The following is a 19,846-nucleotide window of genomic DNA, read 5'->3' as shown; positions in this document are numbered from 1 at the left end:
ATATTATATATACGACAATACACCAGTTTTCAATCTTCGTCCCGTAGTTGGTAATCCATGGCCTCACAGTACTCGACGGGAAGGCGCAGTATCAAAATATGCACACTGGCTGATAATGTTACATAAGCATATACACCACACATATGCAGAGTCTGGAGCTATGATCACTTCGCAAACATGAAACGATGAGAAAAGCAATCGGCCTCACGTTAATTTCCTATGGAATTTTCAATAATATGCCGGAAGGCAAGGCGTTGATCTGATGTAACATAAAACTTAGTTAAGACCTGTAATATCAGCGGCTCCTGTATCAGCTAACACAATATGGCACTCTTTACCAAATGAAATGTCGGGTGTGTCGTTTAAATATAATAATGTATTGCAACTAGGCACTTTGGGCCAACGCGTTAACTGGGAAAGGAAGCCACACTCACACAGCATATATAACACATTTTTGCACCGATAACTGGCCGTCTCACTGACCGTCACAGTTCTCACGACCCGGCCCGGCAGTTTTGGTGGCCGTTCACCCGGGCTGAGCCGGGGCGGGGCAGACGGCGCTGACCGCTCACCCGTGACCACATAAACGGGACAGTCTCATCGCAGAGAAGTGACAAAGCTACGAATCCGGACATACGGTCATCAGAATACAGACCATTAACGATTCACAAAAATTATCGCCCCATCATGCATCAACAATTAAAACAGTGTTATCTGTACTGAATTTTTCCCGGGCGTAAGTTTGTCGATTTTGCTGCATGAGACAGGCCCTACTACGATTATGTGCACTCCTCGGTCATTGCCGGCCTCATAACAATAACTGGCAGTCTGGAAGTCTCTCGAATTTGTCACACTCACCGCTGCGGAGGCCGCTCTCGTCTGGTCCTGGGCGCGGTGTCCGCACTGCGTAGGGCTGCCTCGACTGCGCCACTACGCTGATGGTGTTCGGCGCAGCACGGGCAGTCAGCACGCCGGCAGAATAGGTCCGACACGTAGCCCGCAGATGGTATACCGCAGCTGAGGCGCCCGCAGCTCTCATTAGGAATAGGGCGCGGCAAGGTCTCGCTACCACGGTGGGCCATACCAGCCAGGTGACCGCTCTGGCGCCGCGGCGCAGTACACAATTCACAGATAGTCTCGCTCTGGCAGCTTCCGCCTCACACAAGCACACGTTAATTTACACTCAGACGCTCGCTCACGCATTACACGCACACAGAGCTAGCTCATTGTCGCCAACAGCTATCTCGAATAGTGTCAACAGTTTGTAAACAAATGCTAGATTACAACAGGTTGCGAGACACGGCAGCGGCAGCGGTTGTGCCAAGGGCATTACTCATTTGATCCGTATAGAAAGCAGTGGATCTACCTGGAAGATTCCCATGATCGCGACAAGGTATCCTGACCTGTCCATTGGAAAGACACAGTTGTAAGGCTGGCCACAGTACATCGCGGAGCTAAACAGAACCGTCCACCGACATCTACGGCTTACAAGCGGGTTATCTTTGGCGCTGAGTGCTGCGTAGGGGAGGAAGTTCATTGTCAGGGATATGATAGAGGGGAGGATTGGTTTAAATAAGTGCACATACGAGAGGCCGAGGGGTGGGATAACCGATGCGAATCGGCCAGAAAGGATATACTGTTTCAGGATTAAACATCGACGGCGAATCTGAACATCCGTCAAAGGAACCGAATAACATAGCCTAGGGACGGGACGTTGCGTCTGTCGAATATAAGACCGACCGACTGTCTGAATATAAGACCGTCTCTCTGTGCCCGACTGACTGACTGGCAGGTGAGGTCTCTAGGGCGGCGTGGGGGAGCGGCTGGCCGACTCGGCAGAGCCCTGACGACAGAACACGGCGGTCTGACGCGGGCGCGCAGAGAACTCCTCCGGGTCGAACACCTGGGGGGAGAGGGACGGGGGTAGTGTCACAGATCTACCGAATGAAAAACAAGATGACACAGGTTGATAGGTGACATTGAAAAGCCAACTACCCCTAGAAAATCTGATCTGACAAGATAAACATCACGCGTATGTCGATGCGAATGCCAGTTACACGCAAACATATTGTTTGGAAAGCAGTTAAATCGCATGTACTACTTCGGCCGGTGCTCTCGTTAAAAAAAAAAAACTTTTTCCTTTTTTTGGCGGGGGGGGGGAGGCAGAAGTTCCATAAATGTTGAACGTAAAGCAGTTACAGGCTCCTTCATTTGCTTGTTTCTGAATGCTGCGATAACATACTTATAGCCGTCAACAAAGAAGAATCCAGTTTTACACTTACACAAGTAAAATTGGAACATGCTCCAACTTCCTTGTCATTACGCGTTAGCAACCAGACAATGAAGCACCACTGTAAATCCTTTCCTCATTCAGTCATGATCGGTAGGTGGTGCGCTCAGCGGCCGACTTCGATAAGCAAACATGCATCACTAAATCCCTGGCAATTGCCAAAATACCGTGATAATGCCTCAAGTTCGCCGACAATCGTTACTCCTCCTATCAACGAGAGGATAAATACGCCGAAGCTGCCAATCGTACAACTCCCAGGCCAGACGACCGTTCCACCATTCCCGACCCACACCCCGCTACCACGGCATGCTCTCCATAGGTCCTCCCTCCTATCCCGGATCGTTCTCACCTTGGCCGACGCTCTGGTGATGGTCGGATGACGCTCCCGGACCTCTGCCCAGCCGCGCGGAGGGTAGCGCGCCACAGCAGAGCGCGAGTACATCAGCAGCTCGGGCCGCGTGTAGCTGCGGGTAGCCGGCTTGGACGAGCCGCGCTCTGAGGTGGGGAGAGACAACGTCAGGTCGTGGTCAGGAGAGGTGGAATGAGTGGCACTGATGCGGAGGGCACGTCCAAAGAATGTACGGATTCGCGAAGGTTGGAGCGACCTGTAAGATAAACACGAATACCAGCTGCAGCAGAGGTGTGTGGATGACAAAATAGTGTCACACCCACTAACAAATGCCGGTTTGAGCACATTTCACAGATATACACAAGGTACGCCGCCTGCGGAACCCACGTTCACTACAATCGGTAGCAAATCGCCGGCCGACGATCACACCCCCACCCTCCCTCTGCCTCCAGCCCACAGCACTGACCAGCGTTGGCCGTGTTAGCCGGTCCGGCGGAGGGCGCGGCGGTGGGCACCTCGGCCGTGGCGCTGGCGGCCACCGGCAGCCGCCGGCTATAGATGGTGGTGGTGCGCCGCGGCTCGGGCTGGGCCGGCGCCTTCTCCTGGGGCTGGGACTGGGTGGTGACTGGCGGCTCGGGCTGGCGCAGACTCAGCAGCGACGGAGGCTGGGAGGGCGGTCCGGACGGTGGAGTGGTGACCACACAGGCCTCAGCGGCGATCAGCTCCGTCGGCGAGGGACAGTCGCGCACCTGGCTGTCACCGGCGCTGGAGCACGCAGAGAATACGGTCAGAGAGGGATCCAGAGTGGTCTAGAGAGCACTGTGCAGACTGCCTCAGAGGAGAAAACGGAGAATATCAGCGCTGTACCGACAACCAGCCGTTACCGGCCCCTAACATGATGTCAGTCCAATTCACTGCGACATGAGCCGACCGGGAAGCACATAAAGCAGCATGGTTCGACCAGCTATTCCGGAACAATCCCTCCGAATCCCTCCGAAACACTGTCATTGAAGTCCTTGGCATTCATTGCCCGTTCTCAGTCCTCACCCGAGCAGGTTGGGGTCAGCCTCGGGCACCGTGTCCAGACCACAGGCGTCCGGGTCGCAGGACAGCGCAGAGTTAAAGTACTCGTCCAGCACCAGCTTGGCCGTCTGGAGACACATAATGTCGGAATAGTCAGAATATGTGCCGTCAGAACACTCACACAGAAACCGAACTCTGGGCTAAGCGAAAGCAAATCAGATGGGCGAAGCATTTTCATCGAACACTTTCAGCGTTTTAAAATGAGTCGATACCACCGCGGTCGGTCATTTTGAGCCCATGCAACCTCTACATTCGCACTGAGACAAAACAAGACGTAGCTTTAGGGCTAAATTAGGGCTAAAACAGCAGCCCCAGTTTGTCTTGCGTGCCTGTCTGAGAGAACCTAGACTTACGTTAACAATGTCCACATTTTTGCCGGTGAGTTTGATGGTGTGCTCTCCCACAAACACCGTGTACTTGAACTCGCCCAGCGAGCCGAAGTCGTTCGATCCATTCTTCCTCGGACCTGGAACCGATATTCTTCCGTGATCGCCAAGAAGATGAATCAGGACATGGAGCTCCAATTTGGGCATAACATTGTGCTGTCTTCCGCCGAATATTGTAAGAAACTCGGGATAATACAGATGCAAAAATATCAGCTACGAACCTTTCGACATACACAATATGACACGATACAGGATATGACAAATGATAACAAATTTATCCCCAACACCTTCAAACAAAGCATTCAGATTACCACAGTTCATTGAACCACCGTTCCCGCTGTAACCGGTGCGTCCCTTACCACCGTTCTCGTCCGAGTTGGCGCTGTTGAGGCTTCCAGTCGACTCGCCAGCCGTTAGCGAGTAGGTGGAGCCACGCTCGTCGCGCGCCGGGGACGCGTTCCGTCGAATCACCTCCTCAATCAGCTCACGGGCCCGGCTGTGGCGGAGATGGGGAAACGGCGATGTAAGCCAGTGAGGTCCGTGACGGGCACACAGGTAGAGAGCGCAGATTTCTGTGATAAATATATCACACTGCAGCAGCTTGCGTCATGTGCGCAGGTTCATTTAGCTGACACGCTTCTCACAAACAAAATATCGCATAAAAAGTTGAAGGGATATTACCTGTCGATACCCCGTGAACGTAGAACCACTCTGAGACCATAACGGATGAGAGTACCTACTTCCACGTCCTAGAATGTTCCTATACGCCATTAAAGATCGGTCCTGATGATTCAGGTCAGTCAGGAAGTGAGTCAGAGACTCGGGTCTGCCCCAGCGACTTACAGGACGTTCTCCTCTGCCGGCCCGGTGATCTGGACCAGTCGCTCCTTGGCTCCGGCGGCCACTGCCAACGGACACAGATACAGTCAGAGACGGGGAGAGCTCATACTGGCAGCGGAGTGTCCCTGACCAACCGGACGGGACGCACACTGAGGTTTGAGGGCTAGCCGACGACCTGTATAACGCAAGAAATGGGGCGGAAGGGGTAGCTTTGGTTGATTTTTTTTTGCGCTGCAGGATGGATAATGTTTGAGGCTGCTTGTCGGATATAAACCGCATGCTCCCTCTTTCTAAAAGTGTAGCTTCATGATTCCTTATTGGACATGCAAATAAGATCACATATATTAACGTCTTAACGATTCCAAAACAAATTTGCGCACAAAATTGTGCAGCACAAAATTCACAGAGCAGTAACAAATTCAAATAACTGAAACATAATCCGCAACACCAGAAGAACTTTAAGGTAAAACAAATTGGATATACCGCAGAGGGATTTTAGCACAGCAACTATTGTTCAGTGTTCATGCTTCTCTTAGCAATGTTTCAACTAGCACGTGCGTAAAATTTGTCAAGCGAGCATACATAAGGCAAAGCACTATGCAATCCAGCACAACTGATGCAACGTTTCAGGCTTTTTGAATCAGTCAACAACACAAGCTCACAAATACACCATTGTGCAGCAGGTGCAGGCACATACCCAGAATATATTGTGTAAATACAAAAGCAAAGCCCATGCGACGACACGCAATTTGTCAACGAACAGTGTCAGAAGCGCAAGAGTACAAATAGTGCAACTACACGTAGTTAGCCACATGCGGGCGACAGCATTTACTTTCGTCAGGTGTGAATGATAAGCAAAAGGCGTGTAGCACATGAAATTTAAGCTGTTAATCAGCATCTGTAGATTACAAATTAATAGATGTAAATTATCACATTTTAGCATGGCAGGAAAAGAAGTTGCTTTAGGAAAACAGATGAATCAGTGTCAGCTAGTACAGTCCGCTGAAAGATTCAATTACCAACGTGAGTGAAATACGTGCTACGAAACGCGTGGACGGCACGCTGGGACCTCAGTCCATTCTGTGTTAGCGTATATACTCAATGATTTAGTGAGTCACCAGTGACATTAACTCGTCGACAGGTGGCGACGATTGGAGAGAGAGAGAGAGAGCGAGTGAGCGAGGACAGAGGGAGGGAGAGAGGGGCAGCGGCCGGTCGTCCCGGTGCTGGCCGCCCAGTTAGTCGAGCTCTACAACAGGCGGCGGCACGCGGCGCGCGCGGCGCAGTTACCTCGCTGGAACGAGATCACTGTTTGGCTCATCTCCTCTATCTTATGAACCCGAATGCCCTTCATGCCCATCACTGGAAGAAGGGCGCAGTCGGGTCAGCGGGCGGCAGGATCGCGGGTCGGAGGTCGGCGGCGGCAATATCCCAGCTAAACACCGACGGTAGACGGGGAAGGGTCACTTTTCGCATTATGAGCCCGGCACTTCAACTGCAAGTAAACGGAGGGTTGGAAGAAATACCTCTAAATACCGTGTACAATACATGGTATAGGGTTGGAATAATATACACGAACTGGTTGTTGTTAAACGAGAAATACCCCTTTCCGTCGACCGTCGGCGTTACTTTCAACATCCCCCAACCGTGACTTCCCGACTTTGACCCAACCATGTACAACATGCCAAAACGTAGCTAAACAAGAGGACGGACAGGCAGCCCCAGCACCGCGGCACATCAAAGCGTTCCAAAAAAAAAAAATCATGAAAGAACTTAGAAAAATGACAAATAGAATCGCTTCGGTATCAAAACACTAAAACAACAACAACCATGAATGCAACATGTCACGGCACAGCGGGGCACCCCGGCCCATTAGCCACCCATCCATCGGACATTTAAATAAAAACGTTAACTAATTGCATGAAACAACAGAAATGGGCAAAAATATTTTTGCATTTTATACAAAAAATATGTGATAAGCTCGTAAGCCAAGGGTAAAAAGCGCCAAGTAAATGATGGTCCACATTCTAGAAATAATGATTGATTGCGTGACTTTTAAAAAATACAAAAATATAGAACACAGCCTCACAATCAAGCTCTCCGTCCACCCAAGCAGCGCACCTTTTCCGGAGTCGCAGTTTCGGATGACCACCTCGTCCTTGTACTTGCCCTGGATCTTGGTCGGCTTGGGGTACTTGCCCGAGCCGCGGATCACCTCCCCCGGAGTGAGCAGCGGTGGTAGCTGCGGGGGCTCGGCCAGCGTCGGCGACAGCGGGCTGGAGGCCGGCGGCGCCTCGCACAGCGGCGACGCCGCCACCGCCGCCGGCTGACTCTGTGAGAGGACAGGAGCGAAGGTAAGCGATTGTAGGGACCATGAACAGCGAAAACACGGGAAGGTGGCATCGCGGAGGGAGATCGGGAGGGAAGTGATTTAACTTGGCAAGTTACACAATACACTTCTTAGACATATTTTATGCGGTACTTTTACTGCAAGACACCAATGATTGAGCAACAACGAAGCCAAGCAGGATGAACAGACAATTCATTCACGGTCATAAAGCCTGTTATCCACGAGACACTCTGAAAATCCCACTCAACGCAACCTCATCTCCAAACTCGCCCTTCTATTATCACCCACTCTCATCATCCCCAGCTGCGTCCCGCCCAGTCACCCTGTCTGACCTCGATGAGCTGCAGCATCTGGCGGTAGTAGTTGGTGACGTTCTCGTTGCACGACCAGGGCGTGTGCTGCGCGCGCAGCTCCACCAGCTCCAACAGGCGCACACGAGACGCCCGGTCCAGCCGGTCGTCCCGGCACCCGTTCCGCAGGTGCACAAAACGCTTATCGAGCTCGTCTGCGGCAGGTCAGCATCGTTGACTGTTTGAAAAATTAGAAGGAACATATTTATAGTTCTGATTTGAAAGTTTAATATGATCGAAATTTAATTCTTGAACGCCTTTCCCAATGAAAATCTAACGAAGTTCACGAGTAACGACAACATTCATACAATTAACCGATAAAAAACGATCTTACATATTTATATGTCATGGACTTTATCCAGGACCGATCTCCACACTTTCAAAAAACGCTTCCCACCAAGACAATCGCCATGAACTGAGCAGAGCACAGCCTCGGTACCTTTACAGATGCCCTCCAGCTGGTGTCCCATCATCTTCATGTGGAACGACAGGCTGGTGATGGCCGAGCTGGTGGCTGACGTGAAGGTCTCGCTGGCGATCATACGGCACACCTTCTCCAGGTCGGCCAGCACATCGTCCACTGGGCGGCACCGGGACACAAACGGCACGAGTCGGTCAGCACGTAGTGTCAGTCATAGCCTCGGTAGCAAATGGCTGCCAGAAGGCCAACAGCCGACTCTTCGGTGAACGATGGGCACTCAAACTACGGACATACATGAGACATCCGGAAAGAATCGCCTTGAAAAAAGGTGAAATTAATCCACTCCATTGGTTATAAAATTAACAGCCATGGGTTTCACTAGCTGGCATCATTATACAATATGATCATAATTGGGACACAAGACTATGAAGCATTGAGAACATTGAATACTTCCATCGATTTTGACGGCACACATGCCAATTTGCTACGAAGCAGGCCGACTACTAGATGGGATCAATCCAACTGCAAGAAGGCTTCATATGCATCGTCATCCGGAAGTTAAAACAAGTTGCTGAGGCATTTCTACCAAACTTGTTTAGTCGACGCTTAACCCGCGCCCCACTGGGGGGGGGGGGGCTATTTAATAAATTAAAAAAAAAACGGGAGGGGGGGGGGCTATAAATAGTATTTATAGCCCCCCCTCCCGTTTTTCTGCAATAACTTCCAAACCGCTTGACGTATCGACGCCAAACTTTCAGTACCCTAGGCTGCATCAATTTGACACCTTGTGTCAAAATTTGAACTTCGTACCTACTATAGGTCGGCCGGAAATGACGTCAGAGTGACGTCATGTTCGGCCGATTTCGACGCAAAACATTGAACCACGGCAATCGCTCCCAAGAGCTCAGTTTTTAGGCTAGATCCAATTTCTTTGCATGAGAGGACTCAGAATAGACTGCGCTATCAAACTGCTATCTCGGATTTTCGAAATTTTGAGAATTTTGAAAATTTGATAAAATAATATCCAAAATTTATATTTTTACATTTTTTTCAAAAAGTTTTTGACTTTTCGAAAAAACCGGAATATATGTGATAGAACGCATTATTATGACTAACTCTAGCAAGTTTTAGCTAAATATCTTCAAAAATGGCCAAGTTTTACGCATTATTGCAAAAAATTCACAATTATTAATTTTTCAAATCAATTTACAGCACGTATTTGACATCGTACGCCAATATAAATAGCACCATCGTGTTCCTGATCTCAAGCTGCATCCAATAGACACCTTTTTTATTGAAAAATTTTAACTTCAAAATTTGACCTTTTTTGACCTGAAAGTGACCTAACATAAGCTAAAGTCGACTCAAAATGACCTCGAATGACACAGACGACATCAAATTCGAAATCTCTGACCTAAATGGACCATAAAACATGTGTCACGTGACCGACGCATGATAAAATATTTTCATGACCTGTGATGACCTGACCTTGACCTGAAAATCAAAGTACAAGTCTGGTACCCTCAGGGTAACTAGAGCATCTATTCCCGAGTGTGTGATCCAAAAATGAGCCTGATCTGACTTGTAAGACGGCGGCCAGAGCCCAAAACGTGAACAAGCCAAAATGCTAATAATTTTTACTTTGACCTGACCTGTGACGTCATCGGTGACCTCGAGGTCAATGAAATTAGGTTTCGCTCGACAGTTTTTCCGGGGCTATCAGACGCCGTTTGAATTTTGACGATCGGCCCAGTAGTTTCGGAGTTAGGAGGGGGGGGGGCTATGAATAGCCCCCCCCCCCCCCAGTAGGGCGTGTTATACGCAGACCCCAGGGGGGCGCGGGTTAAAACCCGCGCCCCGTAGGGCTACCGGCGGACCCTACCACCCGTAGGGGGGGGGGGCCGTTTCGGCCCCCCCTAAGATCTCGGAAAGTTACCGGCCGATTTTCAAAATTCAAACGGCGTTTGATAGCCCTACCCGGGAACTACCTTGTGACCAAATTTCATTGACCTAGGTCAAACCGATGACGTCACAGGTCAGGTCAAAGGTCAGATTTTCACCGTTCACAGGCAATTCAAGAAATGTGCTGTGAAATCGAGTAAATTGGTAATTTATTGAAAACCATCGATGGTATATTGTTCGTCAAACACATACTTTGCTATCTGAGGTCACTGATACCAGGTCAGGTCACAGCGAGGTCAGGTCACCGGGGGTCACAATATGAATGTGTCGTGTGATACATGTTTTATGGTCCATTTTACATGACAAATGCGATTATGTGGGTTAGGCAGCCTTTGGGGCCAGCCTAGGTCACGTTTTGGTGAAGGTCAGGTCAAGGTCAGGTCAAATTAGGTCAAATTTCAAAGTTGATATTTTTGCATAAAATGGGTATCCATTCGATGCAGCTCGTCACGGGGAGTCTAATGGTGGTCTTTGTTTTGCTCTACGAGTTCTAGAATTGCCAAAAATTGAGTTTGAAAATTTGACGTCATCATTTTTGAACAGTTTTTTCGCTATAACTTGGCCAAAAAACGAGGTATCGATCTGAAATTTGGTATGTAGATAGAAGACGGTAGGTACTATCACACATATTCCGGTTTTTTCGAAACTCAAAAAACTTTTTGGATTTTTTGGCTAATATATCCAAAAAAATGCTTTTTTGATTTTTGGGGATCAAAACTCAAAAATTTCAAAAATCCGAGATAGCAGTTTTGTAGCCCTGTCAATTCTACACCTTTTATGTCTTGATCATTTTTCTGTATCTTCAAAGCTGTAGGCCTGACAGATCTTCTCGCGAAGGTCTTTTTTCGGTCGAAAATGACAGAACATGACGTCACTCTGACGTCATTTGTGGCCAACCTATCACAGCCTCTGGAAAAAATTTTTGGTCACAATGTGTAAAATTGATGTCCGGAGGGGTCCTGAAAGTTTGGTGGCGATATCTCCAGCCGTTTAGGAGATATCGACCGAAAAGGACAGGGGGGGGGGGCCGTTTCGGCCCCCCCCCCTACGGGGCGCGGGTTTTAACAGATCTTCAGAATGAACTTCTTTCTAAATATGGCCCAGGATCACCTCGATGCACAACTACCAGACGCGTTACGACCACGCACAGTACAAATACCAAAATTGAGGCGATTGAATAAGGTACTTTGGTGACCATAAAGCATCTTTTCTCAGCTAAAAACAACAACTTATACTAAACTTTGAGGATAAAAGTGCGACCTAAACGCAGCCGAATTTAGCGTCTTCATTGGAGCTGTTTCTGGGGCTGTCGTGGGGCTATTTCAAACTCATCATATCACTTTTGATCATACAGGCGCAAGCCACGCACAAATATATACCTACAGTTTCATGTGTATCGCGCAAGTCGGTATCCGTACAGCAATAGCAAAATAAAGGCGGTTGGTGCTATCCGGGGCAAAAATCGCTGATCGATCGGCTGCGCGGTTGCGGAGATGTGCGGCTCTGAAAAACGTGAAAGTTCGGATCCAGTCGCTCACACTGATATTTCTATCGCACGATGCATTGACTCTTTCCTAAAACAGCTACCCGAATCTAACTACAGTGCCATCTAAGCTAACGGGGAAACTTCCGCTATTTTTACGCTAATGAATTATTTTTACATTTTAGCGGGCACATTACGCGACTTCTAATAAACTAGTAATGAAAGAAGGCTAATAAATGTCAATAAATGTGTACATACCTAACTACTACAAAGTAATGGACGCCCCAAACGAAACAATGAAACTACCGAAATAATACAACGAACTCACAAGTGTGTTCCAATGATCCTCGATGACCTGGAAGCAGTCACTGATCATGAGACAGGAAAAAAAACGATCTCAATCCTCAAGCGTTACAAAAGCTGTCAAAACTCACCATCTCAAATCTCAATGCTGTAATGCTATTATGGGGGGCTATTACCGGCTAATTTACTATCTGCCCTGTAAGTACGGTGATCGGTAGCGTACCTATCCCAGTCTGTCCCAGCGGCCAGCCTACCGTATTTTTATTAGCCTATCAGCATTTCAAAATTCAAAGTCACTACTCATGACCCTTACCTCCTTTCCCGACTATTGAAGAGGAACTCGCGGACTTCAGAGGCCGGGGTTTCTCTACCTTCCCCACTCGCATGGACTTGATTGAAGACATGATCCTGAGGAAGGGAAAAAGACGTCAAAAAGAAATTCATACCATATTTGCTACATTAAATTGTAATCCTTCACAAAATATTGCCTTTTCTGCACAAAACCTGAGAGAAAGACCACATGCATCCAAACGGCAAATTCAAAAACAAAGCCAAACAAAGTAAACGCCAGAAAACATTTGTTTATCTTTGTTGCCATGGCAACACGCTCAAACATAGCTGCCATATCTAACGAAATGAGCAGCATATTGAAGGGATTTTGGATTTCCGTCACCTATGTAGAAAAGTAATCTTGACCTCGGCCCCCTTTTATTGAATATGCTTACCGGCGGTCCGGCTGTTGTTTAGTTGTTAACTATGACGTGAGATAGAAAAAGCGGACTATCGGCATAAAAGGTAAAAGCTGCCGTTCACGCATATTTTAACCCTCGCCAGGCCAGGGCTTTTTCATAACGCGGACGACGGGGGGGGGGGGCTGGTACGATCCCCCGGCGATTGGCTGGCACTTGGTGGTTTGGCAAAGGCAGAACTGCCTTGGGCAGAACGCACGCTAACTGCTAGGCACGGCCGGACTCTCACCGTCCGATTCCGGATTGTCAGAGAATTTAGAAGCCAAAATCTAGCGCTGTCACATAATTAGCTGGACATAACATAATACATTCAATCTTCGCCTGCACAACCAGCCCCCGTTCACGAGCTTCAGAATTCCTTTACCGTGACGTCATCACGGCGTAAGAATTTTCCTTCACCCATAGCAATGCATGCAAAGCATGGTGTGTTTCAGGCGGGCTAAGGAGAAATCCAAGCCCTATATGTTTTCAAAAGACGTACCCGGTACCACTCAGCCAATGGATTCGTCTCAATACGATAAATGGGATTGAAATCGAAACATTCGGCCTATATTTATCTAAAATGGGAATCAAATGGTACCTGCAACTCATAATGAAGGATTTCCTCTGCGCTAAAAAATTTGTTTCGAGTGTTTTATCGAGTGAGTAGTAAAGTTCTCGAGTGAGCAGTAAAGTAATCTTGTGCACAACAATCACCCTTGTGGAGGGAGGGGGAGGGGGAAGGGAGGTTGAATGTCGTCCATAAGGTTTTCCACAAAGCGTTAACATTTATGGCAAACCTTCTCATGCATCTTTTCTACTCAGGCTGAAAAATCTGAGTTTGGGTTAACCCGGTTAACCCGCGCCCCGTAGGGCTATCGGCGGATCCTACCGATCCTACCACCCGTAGGGGGGGGGGGCGTTTCGCCCCCCCTAAGATCTCGAAAATTTACCGGCCGATTTTCAAAATTCAAACGGCGTTCGATAGCCCCACCGGGGATACTACCTTGTGACCAAATTTCATTGACCTGGGTCAAACGATGACGTCACAGGTCAGGTCAAAGGTCGGATTTTCACCGTTCACAGGCATTTCAAGATATGTGTTGTGAAATCGAGTAAATTGGTAAGTTATTGAAAAGCATCGATGGTAACTTAATCGTCAAACACATACTTCGCTATCTGAGGTCACTGATAGCAAGTCAGGTCACAGAGGTCAGGTCACTGCACTGGCGGATCCAGGGGGGCCACGGGGCCATGGCCCCCCCCCCCAAGGCCTAAAGTGGCCTGTTTGCCCCCCCCCCCCCAAAAAAAAAACGTAAGAAAAATTGCTAAGAAAATATACCTTGATGGAGGTTTTTAGCCACTTGGTGAAGTAAAGCTTTCCACAGCATAATATGGAAGCAATATGGTAGCAGTTAGGGTCAGTCAAAAGTTGTGCGAGCGGAGTCGACCTTCAAAAAAAGACTTGTTGGCACGTGTTTATGGCGCGGCAGCTGGTAGTTGGCGGTGTTTCGCGTGGTGTGGCATCACTGGCGGATCTGGGGGGGGGGGGGGGCACGGGAGCCTGAGGCGCCCCTGACAGGCCCGTGGTGCCCTTGCTAGGCCTGTGGTGCCCCTGGACCCTGGCAGGCCTGTGGTGCCTCTGGCGGGCCTAGGGTGCCCCTGCTAGGCTGCTGATGCCCCTGGGACCTGACAGGACTGTGGTGCCCCTGACAAGCCTAAAGTGCCCCCAACAGGCCCGTGATGCCCCCGACAGGCCCAAGGTGCCCCTGCGTGATGCCGTGATGCGTGCGAGGCCGGTGGTGCCCCTGCGAGGCCGGTGGGGCCCCTGACAGGCCCATGGTGCCCCTGCGAGGCCGGTGGTGCCCCTGCTAGACCGGTGGTGTCCCTGGCAGGCCTGTGGTGCCCCTGCTAGGCCGCTGGTGCCCCTGGGCCCTGACAGGACTGTGGTACCCCTGACAGGCCCAAGGTGCCCTGCAAGGCCGGTGGTGCCCCTGTAAGGCCTGTGGTACCCCTGCTAGGCCTGTGGTGCCCCTGGCGGACTGGTGGTGCCCCTGCTAGGCCGGTGGTGCCTCTGACAGGCCTGTGGTGCCCCCGGGCACCAAGGGGGGTCATGACCCATGTGGCCCCCATTGGATCTGCCACTGATACACCAGTATAACGCCTTATGGGCGACTAACGGAGCGAGCGAGAGGGTGAGCCTTGCACGTGCGAAATTTCGAGGGGGTACCTCCAGCTGACTTGTGCACGGCACCCTACTAACCGGTCTCTAGCGATGTGCCAAATTTGAGCACAATCGGCCCAGCCGTTCTCGAGATCTGGAATCGGCACCCTGCACGTGCGCACGTGCAAAATGGGTCCCAACTAACTTTTGCACGGCACCCTACGGCCTACTAACCGGCTCCTAACCATGTGCCAACTTTGAGCGCCATCGGTCCAGCCGTTCTCGAGATTTGGAATCGACCCCTGCACGTGCGCACGTGCAGCAGCACCTGGCACATGGATATGCATTGCCTAGTGGGTGCCTACCTACATGCCAACTTTCAGCGCAATCGGCCAAGTAGTTACCGAGATATTGCAACAATTACAAAAGTGACACCTCTTCGTTTTGCACGTGGCACGTGCATAAGGGGTCACCCACATGCATCGGCAATAGTCCAATACTTGGTAGAAGGAATGAAGCTACCCTACAAAAATTACCGCGTGTAAATCGGTCAAGTGGTTGCTGAGATATAAGCCTCGCAAAAGCGTGACCACGGCCGGCCGGCCGGCCGGCCGGCCGGCCGCTCATACTCAGAAATTTCCGTTAATCTAAGGAAAGACTACGCTCGCTTCGCTCGCTCCGTAACCAGTATAACGCCTTTTGGGGCGACTAACGGAGCGAGCGAGAGGGTGGGCCTTGCACGTGCGAAATTGCGAGGGGGTACCTCCAACTGACTTGCGCACAGCACCCTACTAACTGGTCTCTAGCGATGTGCCAAATTTGGGCACAATCGGCCCAGCCGTTCTCGAGATCTGGAAGCGGCACCCTGCACGTGCGCACGTGCAAAATGGGTCCCAACTGACTTGTGCACGGCACCCTACTAACCGGTCCCTAACCGTGTACCAAATTTGAGCGCAATCGGTCCAGCCGTTCCCGAGATCTGGAAACGACCCCTGCACGTGCGCACGTGCAGCAGCACCCCAACTCTGGCACATGTATATGCAGTGCCTAGTGGGTGCCTACCTACATGCCAACTTTCAGCGCAATCGGCCAAGTAGTTACCGAGATATTGCAACAATTACAAAACTGACACCTCTTCGTTTTGCACGTGGCACGTGCATAAGGGGTCACCCACATGCATCGGGAATAGTCCAATACTTGGTAGAAGGAATGAAGCTACCCTACAAAAATTACCGCATGTAAATCGGTCAAGTGGTTGCTGAGATATAAGCCTCGCAAAAGCGTGACCACGGCCGGCCGGCCGGCCGGCCGCTCATACTCAGAAATTTCCGTTAATCTAAGGAAAGACTACGCTCGCTTCGCTCGCTCCGTAATAATATATTGATTTGTTATATATCGCAACATAATATATTGCGTTATGGCTTATGCAATATGCAATTGCAGGCACTTGGTATCCCTCACTTATCCCTCATTGGGGGCTCTGGCGGGCCCCTGAGGGCCCACGTCTATATCCGGGAGCCCTAGTCAGGCTCCTTTGGGTCCTTTCAGCCCACTATAGCATAAGAGGTCTCCATGCGAGTCCTATACATCTGAGGGCGTACCCTGACGTCTGATGTACCAAACTGCAGCTCCAATGGTCTCTTACACTGGCGGATCCAGGGAGAGGGCATTTAGGGCCATGCCCCCTTCCCAGAGGCCTAAAGTGGCCCGTTTGCCCCCTCCCCCAAACGATAATGAAACATAGTTCAATCAGTGCGTGGCCCAGGAGCCGAGTTAGACAGGGGGTGTTTTACCACCTCCCGGCCCGCAAAGGGACCCAAGCACTGACTCGAAGCGGGTTAACTGGTCGACAAAAGCAATGGTAAGTGTTTACAAAGTAATATAAAGGCATGGGTCGGGTGGGCTACCATTTATATATTTTCTTTTTAGTTAAAAAAATATTCATAGTGTCAGGGCTGTGACGAAAAATAAGTGGCCTAAATCCGATGAGAAAACAGGATTTGGGGGTACCCTAGGTTTGGCTCCTGCATGAGTTGGCCCTCCCCCCCCCCCCCCAAAAAAAACGCAAGCCTGGATCCGCCAGTGGGTCACTGCCTCACTGGGAGTCACAACTCACAATATGAAAGTGGCGTGTGATACTGATAGGTACATGTTTTATGGTCCATTTTACATGACAAATGAGATTACGTAGGTCAGGCAGCCTTTAAAGGCCAGCTAAGGTTACGTTTTGGTGAAGGTCAGGTCGAATTAGGTCAAATTTCAAAGTCGATATTTTTGCATAAACTGGGTATCGATTCGATGCAGCTCGTTTTCATGCCGTGAAACAAAGCCGGAACCGTACGTTCCGGGACCACAAATATCGGCAGAGTATTGTGTTCGAGGCTGGCGGGAGCCAGCGAGGGCCGGGCAGCGGAGCATCACGTGCTCCGGCACATCAGCCTCTTCTCGGCTCAAGGTGCAGAGCGCCGCTGGGCACCGCTTGTCAGGGCACTGCTGGCACGCCGCGGAGTGGAGACAGCCGATTCAGTGCCGTACTGGAGCGAGCGGCCCCAGTGGCCCACCCTCATCTGGTGCACCGAAACGGCATCCTCTTGGTCCCTCTCCAGGGATAGGGAGCGGCCGCATGCTCCCGAGGAGTGGCTTGAATAGTGATTCTGAGCAGTTGTGGCGCCATTGATGGGAGGCCGCACAATGAACTGCCCTGGTCAGAGAACAGGCGTTTGAGGGCAGGGCGGCCGCCTGTTTTGTCAGGTCATCCGCGCTCTCATTCCCCTTGATACCGCAGTGGGCAGGAACCCACTGCAGTATTGCTTAACTATGCTTTGCGATGTTCAACAAGTTCTTCCATACCTACCTAGTAGAATCAGGGCGGCTCGCCAGTTCGAGCACGCGACGGGGACGTCTCGTCCTGAAACCTCTCCAGAGCTGCCCGTGGGGTGAATCTGCTGCTAGATTGACCAGCGTACCGCATAAATTCGGTGACCATCTTTCGCCAAAAAATTATGTGACTGCCTTGCGCTGAATTAGGCGCATGCGAAGTTACGCCGGACGTGCGCTGAAATTTACGGCGCAATCCTGCCACTACGCCGGACATATTTGGCATAACATGTATTTTTTCCAGTCTGGCAGTGGCATGGGTACAGGAAAACTATGGGCTGCTACTGAATGAGAAGGCTGTTGAGCTCACAAGACAGGCCAGGTGCACCTTTTCATGATAATATCCCAGTTGGGCAAACTAGACCTTTGGAATCAAAATATGGAGGCATCAAAAGATTGATTCCTTATGACCATATTTGGGCATAAATGCAGACCATTTCTAACTTACCAATCACGTAAAAATAAGAGAGTGTTTCAAGACGGAGCATGCCTGATCTTGAACAGAAATGCTGAAACTATCTCCTAAGCAAAATAATATTGCTCCTATCATAACAATTTGAATTCTATAGGTAGTGAAAGGCAATCAAGGAATTGATTCACTTTAAACAGATAATCATAATATTGATTCCCCATCAGCTGGCTAATCATTATTTTGATTCACAGGTAATGTTAAGAGATAGGCAACAATGACTTGCAGGAATACATCATTTATCTTGCTACATTCTCATTTAGTGGTATCCTCAGCACCACAACAGATACCTATAGCATTGTTGTAGTTAACCTTCACTACATTTGATAACAATTCACAATTTTTAAATGTCAAGAATACAAAAACTGAAGCAACAGGTAAAAGCCATATAATAAATATAAAAGCACTGCAACAATGATAATAAGGGGTTTGAAAATTTCATTTTGCCATTTTACACAAATACTGATTGTTTAGTATGCCATTCATGATACAAAAATAACATACAGTGTGATTTCCTCAAAACAGCTTTTACGTGATGGACAGTGGCTCTGTCTATTTCCCATTCACAAGGCCAAAGGGACAATTTCTTAGTTTTGAGGTAACACTTTTTGGAAAGCTACCACATTTTTCTACCTTTTTAAAGAAAAATCTCACCGTCATGGGCCTTTTTTCAACCGTAACGATACATTTGAAGTCAAAAGTGTATCCAAATGAATCAAAAAATTGATTCCATGCCCATATTTGGTCATGGCTCCTCCCACCAGAATCAAATTATTGATGCCTCCATATTTTGATTCCAAAAGTCTAGTTTGCCCAACTGATCCTGAAACAAAGTATGCACATTGGTAGATACTATGTATGTGTTACCAATAATTGTCTTTATTTTGTGCATTCTTGCAACTCTTAGAGTGGGATATACGCCTATGGATATATGGAAGGAGTCACAATAAGCAGGAAAACACAATGCATACGATGCGACAAGCGAGACAAAATTGACTTACTTGAATTGTAATTGTCCGACAAACCGACAGAACGTTTACGTTCCAGTCAGATTATCTTCCACGCTTCTCGGCCTTGTTTTGTACTTAGCTTCACACAATTAACAAGCAACCACAAAGCAAAATAACACAAAAGCGGACCAACCACCACCACGCCCCCGCAATCGTCACCACTCCCAAAACAACAAAACGTGCACAAGCACAAGCTTTCTAAAACAAGTGTCGGCTGTTCCATTTCCATGGGGCTCGGTACAGAGGAAAAATACAAATAAATAAATGAGGTAAGACCACTAAACCACTGCAATGAGTACGATTATCCTTACATGGCAAATAATGAACAGAAAAAATAATATTTTTGGCGCTTAAGTTTACCGCCTTTGCATGTTTTCTATTTTACAATATAATAGATAAGCCCCAACCGTTGGATAACCCGCTTCCAAGCATATTTTCAGCTGGATCTGCGTCACGCCCATCACACATCATCAGCAATCAGCATCACACTCATACCATACGTTTGAACCTGGACGCCTGCCTAGACGCACTTCTCACGTCCTCCACCTAGAATGAAGGTATTTCAATAACGACGGAAGCTCTACGCACCGTGAGGGGAAACGCCGCTCTTACATTAGGCGGATCCAAGGCCCATGTAAGGGCGGATCCAGCAAGGCGATCTCGGACGCCGCGGAGAGTATGCCCACCATAACGTTTCTCCAAATGTCAAAAAGTTTTCGGATTCCTCTGGTTCATCTGCCCAAAATCCCCTCCTCCTCTCCCACTGTTCCGCCAGTGCGCC

At 49.2% G+C, this 19,846-nt stretch overlaps 1 protein-coding gene across 11 annotated transcripts; it reads right to left on the bottom strand.

The window, feature by feature from the left end:
• Positions 1–356: 356 nt before the first annotated feature.
• Positions 357–19,345, bottom strand: LOC122383226 (eukaryotic translation initiation factor 4E-binding protein Mextli-like). Of its 11 annotated transcripts, none has more exons than XM_043369425.1 (14): positions 19,057–19,270; positions 12,131–12,225; positions 11,843–11,869; positions 8,088–8,228; positions 7,631–7,803; positions 7,070–7,280; positions 6,239–6,310; positions 4,952–5,012; positions 4,468–4,604; positions 4,076–4,188; positions 3,687–3,790; positions 3,106–3,404; positions 2,640–2,785; positions 357–1,903 (listed from the first exon to the last, which is right to left on the bottom strand). In XM_043369425.1, the coding sequence occupies exons 2-14, from the start codon at positions 12,219–12,221 to the stop codon at positions 1,802–1,804; spliced, it is 1,677 nt and encodes a 558-aa protein (XP_043225360.1). In that variant the 5' UTR covers positions 12,222–12,225; positions 19,057–19,270; the 3' UTR covers positions 357–1,801. The 11 variants fall into 11 exon arrangements, with proteins under 11 accessions (XP_043225360.1, XP_043225359.1, XP_043225358.1 ...); XM_043369424.1 differs by lacking the exon at positions 19,057–19,270 and adding an exon at positions 12,342–12,362; XM_043369423.1 differs by lacking the exon at positions 19,057–19,270 and adding an exon at positions 12,335–12,340.
• Positions 19,346–19,846: the final 501 nt, after the last annotated feature.

The sequence above is a fragment of the Amphibalanus amphitrite genome, unplaced genomic scaffold, assembly GCF_019059575.1.
Source record: "Amphibalanus amphitrite isolate SeventyFive unplaced genomic scaffold, NRLGWU_Aamphi_draft 000158F_arrow, whole genome shotgun sequence".
In the NCBI taxonomy this organism is placed as follows: domain Eukaryota; kingdom Metazoa; phylum Arthropoda; class Thecostraca; order Balanomorpha; family Balanidae; genus Amphibalanus; species Amphibalanus amphitrite.
The sequence above is the reverse complement of the archived record's forward strand: the minus strand, read 5'-3'. Positions and strand labels throughout refer to the sequence as shown.

Bases quoted from the DNA above. Each gene is read 5' to 3' on its own strand.
- LOC122383226 (XM_043369423.1), bottom strand. The intron at 3,405-3,686 runs GTGAGGACTGAG...TGCGTGCTCCAG, and splicing joins GCTGACCCCAACCTGCTCGG to CGCCGGTGACAGCCAGGTGC. The intron at 2,786-3,105 runs GTCAGTGCTGTG...TCCCCACCTCAG, and splicing joins GGCTAACACGGCCAACGCTG to AGCGCGGCTCGTCCAAGCCG.